The sequence below is a fragment of the Anolis carolinensis genome, unplaced genomic scaffold, assembly GCF_035594765.1.
Source record: "Anolis carolinensis isolate JA03-04 unplaced genomic scaffold, rAnoCar3.1.pri scaffold_14, whole genome shotgun sequence".
Taxonomy (NCBI): domain Eukaryota; kingdom Metazoa; phylum Chordata; class Lepidosauria; order Squamata; family Dactyloidae; genus Anolis; species Anolis carolinensis.
The window spans coordinates 8,205,025-8,221,191 of NW_026943825.1; the positions used below are offsets into that span (position 1 = coordinate 8,205,025).

Genomic DNA, 16,167 nt, shown 5'->3' on the forward strand with positions numbered 1-16,167 from the left:
CTTCCATGATGGACGCAAAGGTGGGGGCTAACGTCCACATGGAAGATTGCCATACAAGCCCGGTGTGTAGCGATTGCGCATGCGCATCCGCCATTTTAGAAACATTTAGAATCATTACGAATTTTTGGAAATATCCGAAATTTTTGGGTGAAAAAAATCGGAAATACTTTCTATATCGAAGTGCCAATGCCCTCTACTTTAGAAACGAGAATTGAAACATTTTTTTCATCGATTGGACATGCCTAATAGATACAGATATATAGGTACATAGGGATTGCAAAGGCTTGCAGGGGGATATGCCTATATATCTGCAGGAGAGATGAACAAATATTTCAGGAGAAAATACACTTATCTATCTATCTGGAGCCTCCAGTGGCTCAGTGTGTTAAAGCACTGAGCTGCTGAACTTGCTGACCGAAAGGTGCCAGGTTCAAATCCGGGGAGCCGAGTGAGCACCCGCTGTTAGCTCCAGCTTCTGCCAACCTAGCAGTTCGAAAACATACAAATGTGAGTAGATCAATAGGTACCGCTCCGGTGGGAAGGTAATGGCGTTCCATGCAGTCATGCCAGTGGCCACATGACCTTGGAGGTGTCTATGCACAACACCGGCTCTTCGGTTTAGAAATGGAGATGAGCACCAAACCCCAGAGTCAGACACGACTGGACTTAACGTCAGGGGAAACCTTTACCTTTACCCTATACATTCAACATTCACAAAAATAATAATGCCCTGATCAGGGTTATAATATGCAGATGTATCTTACTAAATATTATCAATCAAACATAATTATATAAGAAACTGCAAACCTAGAGGCTTAAATACGGACTAGAGTCAAAGGATTCCAAAAACATGTCAACACAGTATTAGAGCATCATATACATTTAATTCCCAAACATGACTAGACTTAACGTCAGGGGAAACCTTTACCTTATCTATCTATCTATCTATCTATCTATCTATCTATCTATCTATATGTATAAAAGGGTAATGGAATCACGGCACCGGACAAAACAACTAAACTAAATGCCCCACAACCTTGAAAATTGACAGCACAACCTCTCATCCACACCTCTACGTTCATACAACAAAAAGAAAAGAAAAAGTAAGTCCTAGCCACAGCAACACATGGCCGGGCACAGCTAGTATATATATAATTTATATATATACAGTAGAGTCTCACTTATCCAAACTAAACGGGCCAGCAGAACCTTGGATAAGCAAGTCTCTTGGATAATAAGGAGGGATTAAGGAAAAGCCTATTAAACATCAAATTAGATTATGATTTTACAAATTAAGCACCAAAACATCATGTTTTACAACAAATTTGACAGAAAAAGCAGTTCAATATGCAGTCATGTTATGTTCTAATTACTGTATTTACGAACTGAGCACCAAAATATCACAATATATTGAAAACATTGACTACAAAAATGGCTTGGATAATCCAGAGTCTCGGATAAGTGAGACTCTACTGTATTACATTTATTTTTTATAATTTTACTCTATTTATTATTACATTTATTATTTGGATAAGTGAGATCTACTGTATGTGTGTATATATCTATATATATAAAAGAGTAATGGCATCAGGGCAGCGGACAAAACAACAAAACTACAGGCCCCCCATCCTCGAAATCTGACAATACAACCCATCATCCACGGCTCTAGGTTGATACAACAAAAAGAAAAGAAAAATAAAGTCCTAATTAGAGGGAGAGCAATAACTGTTTTTATCCAATTGCTGCCAGTTACAAGGCTAAGTTCCGCCCACTTGGTTTCCTAGCAACCTACTCAGCCCAGGGGACAGGCACAAGAGTTTGGAGAGACCCCTAAGGGCCATCCAGCCCAACCCTTTCTACTATGCAGCAGGACACAATCCAAGCATACACAACACACGGACAACATATAAATACTATACAATACTACACAGAGACATAGACCCCCTCTACCCTCACCACTTTCACAGTACACAAACAACCAAATGCATACTGAAAATAAAGACAACCATACAACAGACATTCAATACCACCACTACCTCAACAATTTCTCACCAACACCACCAGACAACACCACAGCAAAGCGTGGCCGGGCACAGTTAGTATATATATATATATATATATATATATATATACACACACACACACACGCACACGTATACATATACCATATATACTTGAGTATAATCCGACCCAAATATAAGTCAAGGCACCTAATTTTACCACAAAAAAACTAGGAAAACATTTACTCCAGTATAAGCTGAGGGTGGTAAATTTCAGAAATAAACACAGATACCAGTAAAATTACATTAATTGAGGCATCAGTAGGTTAAATGTTTTTGAATATTTACATCAAGCTCAAATTTAAGATAAGACTGTCCAGCTCTGATCAAACCATTATTCTCATCTTCTTCAATGTAAATGTGCTTAATGTATCCTTTTAATAATAATAGAGTAAAATAATACATGTAACAATAATAATAAAATAATAATAATAATAATAATAATAATAATAATAATAATAATAATAATAATAATAAATAGAGTAAAATAATACATGTAGTCATAAATCTATATATATAAAAGGGTAATGAAATTTCGGCCTAGGACAAAACAACAAAACTACACATCCCAGAAACACTAAACTTGGCAGCACAACCCCTCATCCATGCCTTTGCGTTAATACTACAAAAAGAAAAGAAAAATAAAGTCCTAATTAGAGGGAGAGGAATAATTGTTTTTATCCAATTGCTGCCAGTTAGAAGGCTAAGCTCCGTCAGGGGAAAACCTTTACCCTTTACCTTAACTACCACCAATACTTCAGTACTTTATTTCCCATACCACCATACTTCACCACAGCAACGCGTGGCCGGGCACAGCTAGTAAATTAATAAATGCAGTATGAATAAGAATAAGATCAGAGTGAAATAATAAATGTATTAATAATAATAAAAATAGAGTAAAATTAATGTAATAGTAGCAACAATAATAGAGAAAATAATAATACCAATAATAGAGAAAAATAATAAATGTACCATATATTCTCGAGTATAAGCTGACCCAAATATAAGCCAACCAGGACCCTCACCCAAGTATAAGCTGAAGGGGGCTTTTTCAGTCTTAAAAAACGGGCTGAAAAACTAGGCTTATACTCAAGTATATACAGTATATGTTCTTCTTCCTGACTTGCAAGGGCTTCTCTCCCTCTCCTTTCCCTTTTCAAAACATTCCCTTGGTTAAAAGCAGAGAGGGAGGCTTTGGAAAAGAAAACACACTGATAAGGGAGGGGAAGAGAGAGAAATTTATCATATATTGCAAGCAGTGCCCCCCCCCCCCGGCTCCGCTGCTTGGCTTGCTCCATTATAAGCTCAAAAAAAGTGGGGGCTTAAAACCCAGAGTATAAGCTGACCCGAATATAAGCCGACGCACCTAATTTTACCACAAGAACTGGGAAAACGTATTGACTCGAGTATAAGACGAAGGTGGGAAATGCAGCAGCTATGGGTCAAATTCAAAAATAAAAATAGATACAGTAGAGTCTCACTTATCCAACACTTGCTTATCCAACGTTATGGATTATCCAACACATTTTGTAGTCAATGTTTTCAATACATCGTGATATTTTGGTGCTAAATTCGTAAATACAGTAATTACTAAATAGCATTACTGCGTATTGGACTACTTTTTCTGTCAAATTTGTTGTATAACATAAAGTTTTGGTGCTTAATTTGTAAAATCATAACCTAATTTGATGTTTAATAGGCTTTTCCTTAATGCCTCCTTATTATCCAACATATTCGCTTATCCAACGTTCTGCTGGCCTGCTTATGTTGCATAAGTGAGACTCTACTGTATTAATAAAATTGCATTATTTGAGGCATCGGTAGGTTAAATGCTTTTGAATATTTATATAAAACTGTAATTTAAGATAATAAGACTTTAGTATGATAAGACTGTTCAACTCTGAATACCTATATACTCAAGTATAAGCCGAACTGAATAGAAGCCGGCCAGGACCCTCACTCGAGTATAAGCCCAGGGAAGCTTTTTCAGCCCTAAAAAAGGGCTGAAAAAATAGGCTTATATACAGTATGTGTGTGTATGTATGTATGTATGTATGTGTGTGTGTGTATATATATATATATGTGTGTGTGTGTGTGTGTGTGTGTGTATATAATATATATATATATATATATATATATATACACATACATACATACATACATACATACATACACACACACATACAGTAATTGTTTAAACTGCTTCAGTACTTGGCAGCCAATTACATCTCAAGAAAGCGAAATCCCAAATGATGACAAACGAGGCTTTTTTTGTTTTGTTTTCAAGGAGGTGATGATACCTCCCACTGCATGATTTTAATGGAATTCCAAGTTGGCGTTACACTGAAGCCACAGCCCTCGCCTTCACCGTTGTTGTTGGAAAACCACGTGTCCCGGTGCTTCCCACTGAATGTCAGAGCTCTGATACAGAACTGGGGCAATAACAACACCCGTGTACTGTGGTCAGCGGCACCCTAGGAAACAAAGGCACCCATTCCTCTGCGATGGGGGCCTTCACAACCTGCTTCGCAATCCGTGGTGTGGAGGGAATGCCCGACACGTGATCCACAGCCATGTTTGGGGGTCAAGGGGTTTCTTCCGACGTCAAATGTGTCAAATACAAAAAAGGGGGGATTGGGGTTCTGAGCCTCTTGAAGGCAAGGAAACACTCTCAGACACAAGGGACAGCGGGCCTCAAATCACCAGCGCCCGGCTGCAGAACGCTTTTGGGGCGGACGGCCCCCACGTGCCCACGCGCACACATGTACACACATGCAGCCGGGCCTCCTTCCACCCAGAAGTGCCGCCGACATTGAATCCTGGACGAGGCAAGCTCCCAAAGCGCTGCTCAGCCCACGATGATGCTGAAGCCACAATGGAAGCGGTGTTTCCAGTGGTTGAGGAAGGCACCCAAGGCCAAGGTGACGGGCAGCGGGGGCAGCTTCTTCTCCAGGATGGCCCCCACGCACCAGCTGCTGTCCAGGAAGCCTGGAAGGGGGGCAAGAAAAAGGTTCAGAAAGCAACCACGGTCATAATGATATTCCTGACCCACCTTCCTGACTGTTAAGTGTTTTCCAACAGTGGACGTCATTGCCTCGGAGTCTGGTGGGGGCTCCTTAACAATAACAACAACAACAACTTTATTTTTATAACCCACAACCATCTCCCAATTGGGACTCGGGGCGGCTTACACATGGAGCAAATGCCCCTAGATACGAGGGTTATCCAGAAAGTAGATTACGTTTTGGAATTAAAAATGAACAAAGTATAGGAGAAAACATTTCCCATATGCAGTTGAAAGCCATACCCAAATACCACTTCTCAACATAGTCACCATTCAAATCTAGGCACTTATCATAGCAATGAATGAGCTTGGCAACTCCTTCCCCACAAAACTCTGCCGCATGAGTCCTCAAAATGTATAGGAGAAAACATTTACCATATGTAGTTGAGAGCCACACCCAAATACCACTTCTCAACATAGTCGCCATTCAAATCTAGGCACTTATCATAGCAATGAATGAGCTTGGCAACTCCTTCTCCACAAAACTCTGCCGTTTGAGTCCTCAAAATGTATAGGAGAAAACATTTACCATATGCAATTGAAAGCCACACCCAAATACCACTTCTCAACATAGTTGCCATTCAAATCTAGGCACTTATCATAGCGAGGAATGAGCTTGGCAACTCCTTCTCCACAAAACTCTGCCGCTTGAGTCCTCAAAATGTATAGGAGAAAACATTTACCATATGCAGTTGAAAGCCACACCCAAATACCACTTCTCAACATAGTCGCCATTCAAATCTAGGCACTTATTGTAGCAATGAATGAGCTTGGCAACTCCTTCCCCACAAAACTCTGCCGCATGAGTCCTCAAAATGTATAGGAGAAAACATTTACCATATGTAGTTGAGAGCCACACCCAAACACCACTTATCAACATAGTCGCCATTCAAATCTAGGCACTTATCATAGCAATGAATGAGCTTGGCAACTCCTTCTCCACAAAACTCTGCCGCTTGAGTCCTCAAAATGTATAGGAGAAAACATTTACCATATGCAATTGAAAGCCACACCCAAATACCACTTCTCAACATAGTTGCCATTCAAATCTAGGCACTTATCATAGCGAGGAATGAGCTTGGCAACTCCTTTCCCACAAAACTCTGCCGCTTGAGTCCTCAAAATGTATAGGAGAAAACATTTACCATATGCAGTTGAAAGCCACACCCAAATACCACTTCTCAACATAATCGCCATTCAAATCTAGGCACTTATCATAGCGAGGAATGAGCTTGGCAACACCTTTCACGCAAAACTCTGCCGCTTGAGTCCTCAAAATGTATAGGAGAAAACATTTACCATATACAGTTGAAAGCCACACCCAAATACCACTTCTCAACATAGTCGCCATTCAAATCTAGGCACTTATCATAGCAATGAATGAGCTTGGGAACTCCTTTCCCACAAAACTATGCCGCTTGAGTCCTCAAAACATATAGGAGAAAACATTTACCATATGCAGCTGAAAGCCACACCCAAATACCACTTCTCAACATAGTCGCCACTCAAATCTAGGCACTTATCATAGCAAGGAATGAGCTTGGCAACTCCTTTCCCACAAAACTCTGCCGCTTGCGTCCTCAAAATGTATAGGAGAAAACATTTACCATATGCAGTTGAAAGCCACACCCAAATACCACTTCTCAACATAGTCGCCATTCAAATCTAGGCACTTATCATAGCAATGAATGAGCTTGGGAACTCCTTTCCCACAAAACTATGCCGCTTGAGTCCTCAAAACATATAGGAGAAAACATTTACCATATGCAGTTGAAAGCCACACCCAAATACCACTTCTCAACATAGTCGCCACTCAAATCTAGGCACTTATCATAGCAAGGAATGAGCTTGGCAACTCCTTTCCCACAAAACTCTGCCGCTTGAGTCCTCAAAATGTATAGGATAAAACATTTACCATATGCAGTTGAAAGCCACACCCAAATACCACTTCTCAACATAGTCGCCATTCAAATCTAGGCACTTATCATAGCGAGGAATGAGCTTGGCAACTCCTTCCCCACAAAACTCTGCCGCTTGCGTCCTCAAAATGTATAGGAGAAAACATTTACCATATGCAGTTGAAAGCCACACCCAAATACCACTTCTCAACATAGTCGCCATTCAAATCTAGGCACTTATCATAGCGAGGAATGAGCTTGGCAACTCCTTCCCCACAAAACTCTGCCGCTTGCGTCCTCAAAATGTATAGGAGAAAACATTTACCATATGCAGTTGAAAGCCACACCCAAATACCACTTCTCAACATAGTCGCCATTCAAATCTAGGCACTTATCATAGCGAGGAATGAGCTTGGCAACTCCTTCCCCACAAAACTCTGCCGCTTGCGTCCTCAAAATGTATAGGAGAAAACATTTACCATATGCAGTTGAAAGCCACACCCAAATACCACTTCTCAACATAGTCGCCATTCAAATCTAGGCACTTATCATAGCGAGGAATGAGCTTGGCAACTCCTTCCCCACAAAACTCTGCCGCTTGAGTCCTCAAAATGTATAGGAGAAAACATTTACCATATGCAGTTGAAAGCCACACCCAAATACCACTTCTCAACATAGTCGCCATTCAAATCTAGGCACTTATCATAGCGAGGAATGAGCTTGGCAACTCCTTCCCCACAAAACTCTGCCGCTTGCGTCCTCAAAATGTATAGGAGAAAACATTTACCATATGCAGTTGAAAGCCACACCCAAATACCACTTCTCAACATAGTCGCCTTTCAAATCTAGGCACTTATCATAGCGAGGAATGAGCTTGGCAACTCCTTCCCCACAAAGCTCTGCAGCTTGCGTCCTCAACCACTTGTTTCCAACAATGTGGGGGTGGCTGGCAACACAACCTTATCCAACATAAACGGGCTGGCAGAACATTGGATAAGCGAAAATGTTGGATAATAAGGAGGAATACAAATACAAATTAAGCTCCAAAACATGTTTTACAACAAACAGACAGAAAAAGCAATCCAATACACGGAAGCATTATGTAGTAATGACTGTATTAATGAATTTAGCACCAAAACATCGCAACGTATTGAAAACATTGACTACAAAAACATTGACTACTAAAAGGCAGACTGCGTTGGATAATACAGAACATTGGATAAGTGAAGGTTAGATAACCTTTACCTGTTACTGTAATATTAATAATAATATTATAATGTAATACAATATAATAATTGTATATTTATATTACATGTAATATTACTAATAATATTACAGTATAGTCGTATAGTACAAATTAGTAATAGATAATGCTTATATTGTGCTATGCTAATAATATAATATATTGTATATACACATAATATTGTTTTCCCCTGATGTTAAGTCCAGTCGTGACCGACTCTGGGGGTTGGTGATCATCTCCATTTCTAAGCCGAAGAGCCGGCGTTGTCCGTGGACACCTCCAAGGTCATGTGGCTGGCATGACTGCATGGAGCGCCGTTATCTTCCTGCCGGAGCGGTACCTATTTATCTACTCACATTTGCATGTTTCGAACTGCTAGGTTGGCAGGAGATTATATTGTATATACACGTAATATTGATAATATTATAATGTAATAGAATAATAATAATAATAATAATAATAATAATAATAATAATAATAACTTTATTTTTATACCCCGCCCCATCTCCCCGAAGGGACTCGGGGCGGCTTACATGGGGCCTTGCCCGATAAAACAATCAAATATCAAAACACAGCAATAAAACAGTTATCCAATAAAAACATCAATTACAGTAAAAACAATCGTTAAAATCAACATAAAACATACAATATTAACACTGGAGACTAATTCATAGAACCCAGGCAACGTGCAACATGTGCCGAAATGGGCCGAAATGGGGAATGTAATTTCACAGTTAAAATGGACAAAGTGCAATATAGCATTGGCAACACCTCAAGAATGGGGCTATTATAAAATGAGCAGATTGTATATTACATGTAATATTACTAATGATACTGCAGCATAGTGTTATAATACAATATAGTAATATATAATGCTTATATTGTGCTATGCTAATAATGTATTATATTGTATATACACGTAATATTACTAATAATATTGCAGCATAGTGTTATAGTACAATATAGTAATATATAATGCTTATATTGTGCTATGCTAATAATATAATATATTGCATATACAGTACATATAACTTGTAAGCCACCCTGAGTCCCCTGAGTATAATATGAGTATTATATATTATTATATTGTTATATTGAATGCATTTATGTACTGCATTTTCCACAACATGTTTATGCCCAAAGTGGTTCTCAGTATGTAAACAAATGACTGGGTCGCTGTGAGTTTTCTGGGCTGTCTGGCCATGTTCCAGAAGCATTCTCTCCTGACACATCTATGGCAGGCATCAAAGCACTGGTCTGCAACGTGTGGCCCGCTAGTTGTTATTGCCGGCTAGCTAGGGCTGATGGGAGTTGCAGTGTATCATTTAGAGGGCATCCATTGCCTACTTGAAGAAAATTATCTCTCATTGCTGTTCACTTACCTCTGAAAACCATGTTGGTCTTGGGCAGCGTGAGCTGATACCCAAAGGCAAAACTCGTGTCCTGCAGTCGGGTGTTTGCCTCAAATTCCACCCCAACCTGGATCTACAAAGGGAAGGGATACAGATGTTGGGTGGGTGAAAAAACTAAGGGAAGAGGGGAGAAGTACATTTTTCATTTTTGGGACTCACCTGGTCATTGGCCCGATGGTAGTAGCTGGCGTGGGCCCCGCCGTAGCCAAGGTTGAGTGTGGCAATCCATTTGAGAGCTAAAGGGGTGGAAGCAGGAGGCAAATTATGTGGGTATAAACCAGTGGTTCTTAACCTTCCTAATGCTGTGACCCCTTAATCCAGTTCCTCACGTGGTGGTGAACCCCCAACCATAACATTATTTCCGTTGCGACTTCATAATAATCGTTTTGCTGCTATTATGAATCGTAATGTCAATATCTGATATGCAGGATGTACGAGGGTTATCCAGAAAGTAGATTACGTTTTGGAATTAAAAATGAACAAAGTATAGGAGAAAAACATTTACCATATGCAGTTGAAAGCCACACCCAAATACCACTTCTCAACATTCAAATCTAGGCACTTATCAGAGAGAGGAATGAGCTTGGCAACTTCTTCCCCACAAAACTCTGCCGCTTGCGTCCTCAACCACTTGTTTCCAACAATGGGGGGTGGCTGGCAACACAGCATTTTGGCGATGATGCGCAGCTGTGGGAAGGGGTAACTGGCTGGTTGAGGACGCAAGTGGCATAGCTTTGCTATGATAAGTGCCTGGATTTGAATGGTGAGTACTGTATATAAGTATATACACTAGTCGCCATTCAAATCCAGGCACTTATCAGGGCCTGGGCTGTGGCGCAGGCGGGAGAGCAAACCAGTGCAATTAACTGCAATGAATCACTCTGACCAGGAGGTCATGAGTTCAAGCCCCGCTCGGAGCCTATGTTTGTTTATCTTTGTTCTATGTTAAAAGGCATTGAATGTTTGCCTATATGTGTAATGTGATCTTCGGGGTGAGAAGGGCGGAATATAAATGCTGTAAATAAAATAAATAATTATCATAGCGATGGATGAGCTTTGCAGTATAAGCCTAGTTTTTCAGCCCTTTTTTTAAGACTGAAAAAGCCCCCCTCGGCTTATACTCAGGTGAGGGTCCTGGTTGGCTTATATTTGGGGCAGCTTATACTCGAGAATACAGTAGAGTCTCACTTATCCAACACTCTCTTATCCAACATTCTGGATTATCCAACGCATTTTTGTAGTCAATGTTTTCAATATATCATGATATTTTGGTGCTAAATTCGTAAATACAGTAATTACTACATAGCATTACTGCGTATTGAACTACTTTTTCTGTCAAATTTGTTGTATAACATGATGTTTTTGGTGCTTAATTTGTAAAATCATAACCTAATTTGATGTTTAATACGCTTTTCCTTAATGCCTCCTTATTATCCAACATATTTGCTTACCCAACATTCTGCCGGCCCGTTTATGTTGGATAAGTGAGACTCTACTGTATATGGTACATTTATTATTTTTCTCTATTATTATTGGTACTATTACATTTATTATTTTTCTCTATTATTGTTGCTACTATTACATTTATTTACTCTATTTTTATTATTATTAATACATTTATTATTTCACTCTGATCTTATTATTACATTTATTATTTTACTTTATTATTACATGTATTATTTTACTCTATTATTATTAAAAGGATACATAAGTACATTTACATTGAAGAAGAAGAGAATAATGATTTAATCAAAGTTGGACGGTCTTATCTTAAATTAGAGCTTGATATAAATATTCAAAAACATTTAACCTACTGATGCCTCAATTAATGTAATTTTATTGGTATCTATTTTTATTTCTGAAATTTGCCACCTTCTGCTTATACTGGAGTCAATGTTTTCCCAGTTTTTTTGTGGTAAAATTAGGTGCCTCGGCTTATATTTGGGTCGGCTTATACTTGAGTATATACGGTATGTTGAGAAGTGGTATTTGGGTGTGGCTTTCAACTGCATATGGTAAATGTTTTCTCCTATACTTTGTTCATTTTTAATTCCAAAATGTAATCTACTTTCTGGATAACCCTCGTATTTTCATTTACTGGACCACATTTGGCACAAATACCCGATATGCCCACATTTGAATAATGGTGGGGTTCGGAGTGTGAATGCTTTTGTCATTTGGGAGTTGTAGTTGCTGGGATTTATAGTTCACCTCCAATCAAAGAGCATTCTGAACTCCACCAACAATGGAACTGAGCCTAACATGGCACACTTGGATGGTTATTTTAATGGAACATTTAGGGAACGTCTCCCCAGGTATTGACAAAAGGAATCTGTGGGAAAGAAGGGGGTTCTCTTTGGAGAGAGGGCACTCCAGTTTGTCAGCAAAGGGGACCAACCTGTGTACTTCCCAGCCAAGGTGACAATGGCTCCCTCTTCTCCCAGTCGCCGGTGGTAGACCATTTCGCCTCCCAGGACCAACCGCGATGTGACGCTCTGCAGGAAGTGCGCAACCACAATAACTGCGGAGAGGAACACAGAGCGAAGGTTCAGAGTAGAACTCCCTTCCTTGGAGATTTTCCAACAGGGGTTGAACTAGATCAGTGATGGCCAACCTATGACACGCGTGACATCACTGACACGTCTAGCCAATTTTGCTGACACGTGGTGGTCACCTCTTGGGTTGTTAAGTGTTTTGTGGCCAAACTTGGTGTCATTTCATCCAGTTGTTTTTTTGTTTACTCCGTCCTACAAATGAACAGTACATTTATATAAATATATATTATTATTATATCCTATTATTATATTATCCTATTAATATATTTTATATCATTATATCTATATATATATAAGGGAGTAATGGTGTCCGTTCCTCCCACTAAACAACAACAACAACAACAACAACAACAATAATAATAACTTTATTTTTATACCCCGCCCCATCTCCCCAAAGGGACTTGGGGCGGCTTACATGGGGCCTTGCCCGATAAAACAATCAAATATCAAAACACAGCAATAAAACAGTTATCCAATAAAAACATCAATTACAGTAAAAACAATAGTTAAAATCAACATAAAACATACAATATTAACACTGGAGACTAAATCATAGAACCCAGGCAAAGTGCAACATGTGCCGAAATGGGCCGAAATGAGGAAGGCAATTTCACAGTTGAAATAGACAAAGTGCAATATAGCAAAAGTACAAGCCCCAGAATCTAGAAATTTGGCAACACAACCCACCATCCTTGCCCCTAGGTTCCAACAACAAAAAGAAAAGAAAAATAAAGTCCTAATTAGAGGGAGAGAAATAATTGTTTTTATCCAATTGCTGCCAGTTAGAAGGCTAAGCTCCGCCCACTTGATCTAGCAACCCATTCAGCCCAGTGTTAATAAAAGAATAGAAAATAAAATAAATACAAATAAGACAATAAAAAATAATTTAAAAACTCTTAAAAATTAATACAATAAAATACTATAATAACAAAATAACTAAAAATAATACAACAAAATAATAAAATATAATGAATAAAAAAGATAACTTACAATTCACTATTATAATTGTATATTTATATTACATGCAATATTACTAATAATATTGTGATATAGTTGTATAATATAATATACTAGCTGTGCCCGGCCACGCGTTGCTGTGGCAAAGTGTGGTGGTATGGGAAATAAAGTATTGAGGAATTGGAGGTAGTTAAGGTCAAGGGTAAAGGTTTTTTCCTGATATTAAGTCCAGTCGTGTGTGAGTGTGTGGGTTGGTGATCATGTGTATTTGTAAGTCGAAGAGGTGTCATTGTTTGTAGAGTCCTTGGAGGTCATGTGGGTGGTATGACTGTATGGAGCGCTGTTAGTTTTGTGTCAGAGGAGTACTGATATTTGGTAGTTTATTTGGATGATATTGGATGTAGTGATATTTGGATGTTTTGAAAGTGTTGGGTTGGGAGAAGGTGGGGTAATAGTGGGGGATGACTCCGTTTTTCGAATTCAAACGTGCGACGTTTCATTGGAGAAGTTGAGTAGGTTAGCGGTTGAAGACGCTGCGTCATTAGGGGATATTATTTCCTAAAGGTTGCGAATATACAATATTTGTGATTATTGGGTGTTTTTGTCTGTTGGAGGTAAGTATGAATGGTGTCTAAGAGATGTTGTAGGTGTTGTGAATGGGTATAGAGTACGTTATCATCGGTAGAGTTGTATAAGAGATGTTGTAGGTGTTGTGAATGGGGATAGAGTACGTTATCATCGGTATATTAGAGTTGTATAAGAGATGTCGGTGTTGTGAATGGGTATAGCGTACGTTATCATCGGTATATTAGAGTTGTATAAGAGATGTTGTCGGTGTTGTGAATGGGTATAGAGTACGTTATCATCGGTATATTAGAGTTGTATAAGAGATGTTGTCGGTGTTGTGAATGGGTATAGAGTACGTTATCATCGGTATATTAGAGTTGTATAAGAGATGTTGTAGGTGTTGTGATTGGGGATAGAGTACGTTATTATTGGTATATTAGAGTTGTATAAGAGATGTTGTAGGTGTTGTGAATGGGTATAGAGTACGTTATCATCGGTATATTAGAGTTGTATAAGAGATGTTGTCGGTGTTGTGAATGGGTATAGAGTACGTTATCATCGGTATATTAGAGTTGTATAAGAGATGTTGTAGGTGTTGTGAATGGGTATAGAGTACGTTATCATCGGTATATTAGAGTTGTATAAGAGATGTTGTCGGTGTTGTGAATGGGTATAGAGTACGTTATCATCGGTATATTAGAGTTGTATAAGAGATGTTGTAGGTGTTGTGATTGGGGATAGAGTACGTTATTATTGGTATATTAGAGTTGTATAAGAGATGTTGTAGGTGTTGTGAATGGGTATAGAGTACGTTATCATCGGTATATTAGAGTTGTATAAGAGATGTTGTCGGTGTTGTGAATGGGTATAGAGTACGTTATCATCGGTATATTAGAGTTGTATAAGAGATGTTGTAGGTGTTGTGATTGGGGATAGAGTACGTTATTATTGGTATATTAGAGTTGTATAAGAGATGTTGTAGGTGTTGTGATTGGGGATAGAGTACGTTATTATTGGTATATTAGAGTTGTATAAGAGATGTTGTAGGTGTTGTGAATGGGTATAGAGTACGTTATCATCGGTATATTAGAGTTGTATAAGAGATGTTGTAGGTGTTGTGAATGGGTATAGAGTACGTTATCATCGGTATATTAGAGTTGTATAAGAGATGTTGTCGGTGTTGTGAATGGGTATAGAGTACGTTATCATCGGTATATTAGAGTTGTATAAGAGATGTTGTAGGTGTTGTGAATGGGTATAGAGTACGTTATCATCGGTATATTAGAGTTGTATAAGAGATGTTGTCGGTGTTGTGAATGGGTATAGAGTACGTTATCATCGGTATATTAGAGTTGTATAAGAGATGTTGTAGGTGTTGTGATTGGGGATAGAGTACGTTATTATTGGTATATTAGAGTTGTATAAGAGATGTTGTAGGTGTTGTGATTGGGGATAGAGTACATTATCATCGGTATATTAGAGCTGTATAAGAGATGTTGTAGGTGTTGTGATTGGGGATAGAGTACGTTATTATTGGTATATTAGAGTTGTATAAGAGATGTTGTAGGTGTTGTGAATGGGTATAGAGTACGTTATCATCGGTATATTAGAGTTGTATAAGAGATGTTGTAGGTGTTGTGATTGGGGATAGAGTACGTTATTATTGGTATATTAGAGTTGTATAAGATATTGTAGGTGTTGTGAATGGGTATAGAGTACGTTATCATCGGTATATTAGAGCTGTATAAGAGATGTTGTAGGTGTTGTGATTGGGGATAGAGTACGTTATTATTGGTATATTAGAGTTGTATAAGAGATGTTGTAGGTGTTGTGAATGGGTATAGAGTACGTTATCATCGGTATATTAGAGTTGTATAAGAGATGTTGTAGGTGTTGTGATTGGGGATAGAGTACGTTATTATTGGTATATTAGAGTTGTATAAGAGATATTGTAGGTGTTGTGAATGGGTATAGAGTACGTTATCATCGGTATATTAGAACTGTATAAGAGATGTTGTAGGTGTTGTGGTTGGGGATAGAGTACGTTATTATTGGTATATTAGAGTTGTATAAGAGATGTTGTAGGTGTTGTGAATGGGTATAGAGTACGTTATCATCGGTATATTAGAGTTGTATAAGAGATGTTGTAGGTGTTGTGATTGGGGATAGAGTACGTTATTATTGGTATATTAGAGCTGTATAAGAGATGTTGTAGGTGTTGTGAATGGGGATAGAGTACGTTATCATCGGTATATTAGAGTTGTATAAGAGATGTTGTAGGTGTTGTGAATGTGTATAGAGTACGTTATCATCGGTATATTAGAGTTGTATAAGAGATGTTGTAGGTGTTGTGAATGTGTATAGAGTACGTTATCATCGGTATATTAGAGTTGTATAAGAGATGTATGTGT

The 16,167-nt window shown here is 38.6% G+C and overlaps 1 protein-coding gene across 2 annotated transcripts in view; it reads right to left on the reverse strand.

Moving 5' to 3' along the window:
- Nucleotides 1-4,770: 4,770 nt before the first annotated feature.
- The window catches only part of tomm40l (translocase of outer mitochondrial membrane 40 like), a 39,234-nt gene continuing 27,837 nt past the window's right edge, over nt 4,771-16,167 (reverse strand). For both annotated transcript variants that reach the window (XM_062964924.1, XM_062964923.1), the window contains exons 6-9: nt 12,076-12,198; nt 9,837-9,913; nt 9,648-9,750; nt 4,771-5,048 (exon numbers count right to left, since the gene is read on the reverse strand). In XM_062964924.1, coding sequence (XP_062820994.1) covers nt 4,909-5,048; nt 9,648-9,750; nt 9,837-9,913; nt 12,076-12,198 — 443 coding nt within the window. In that variant the 3' untranslated portion in view covers nt 4,771-4,908. The remainder of the gene's footprint in view (nt 5,049-9,647; nt 9,751-9,836; nt 9,914-12,075; nt 12,199-16,167) is intronic.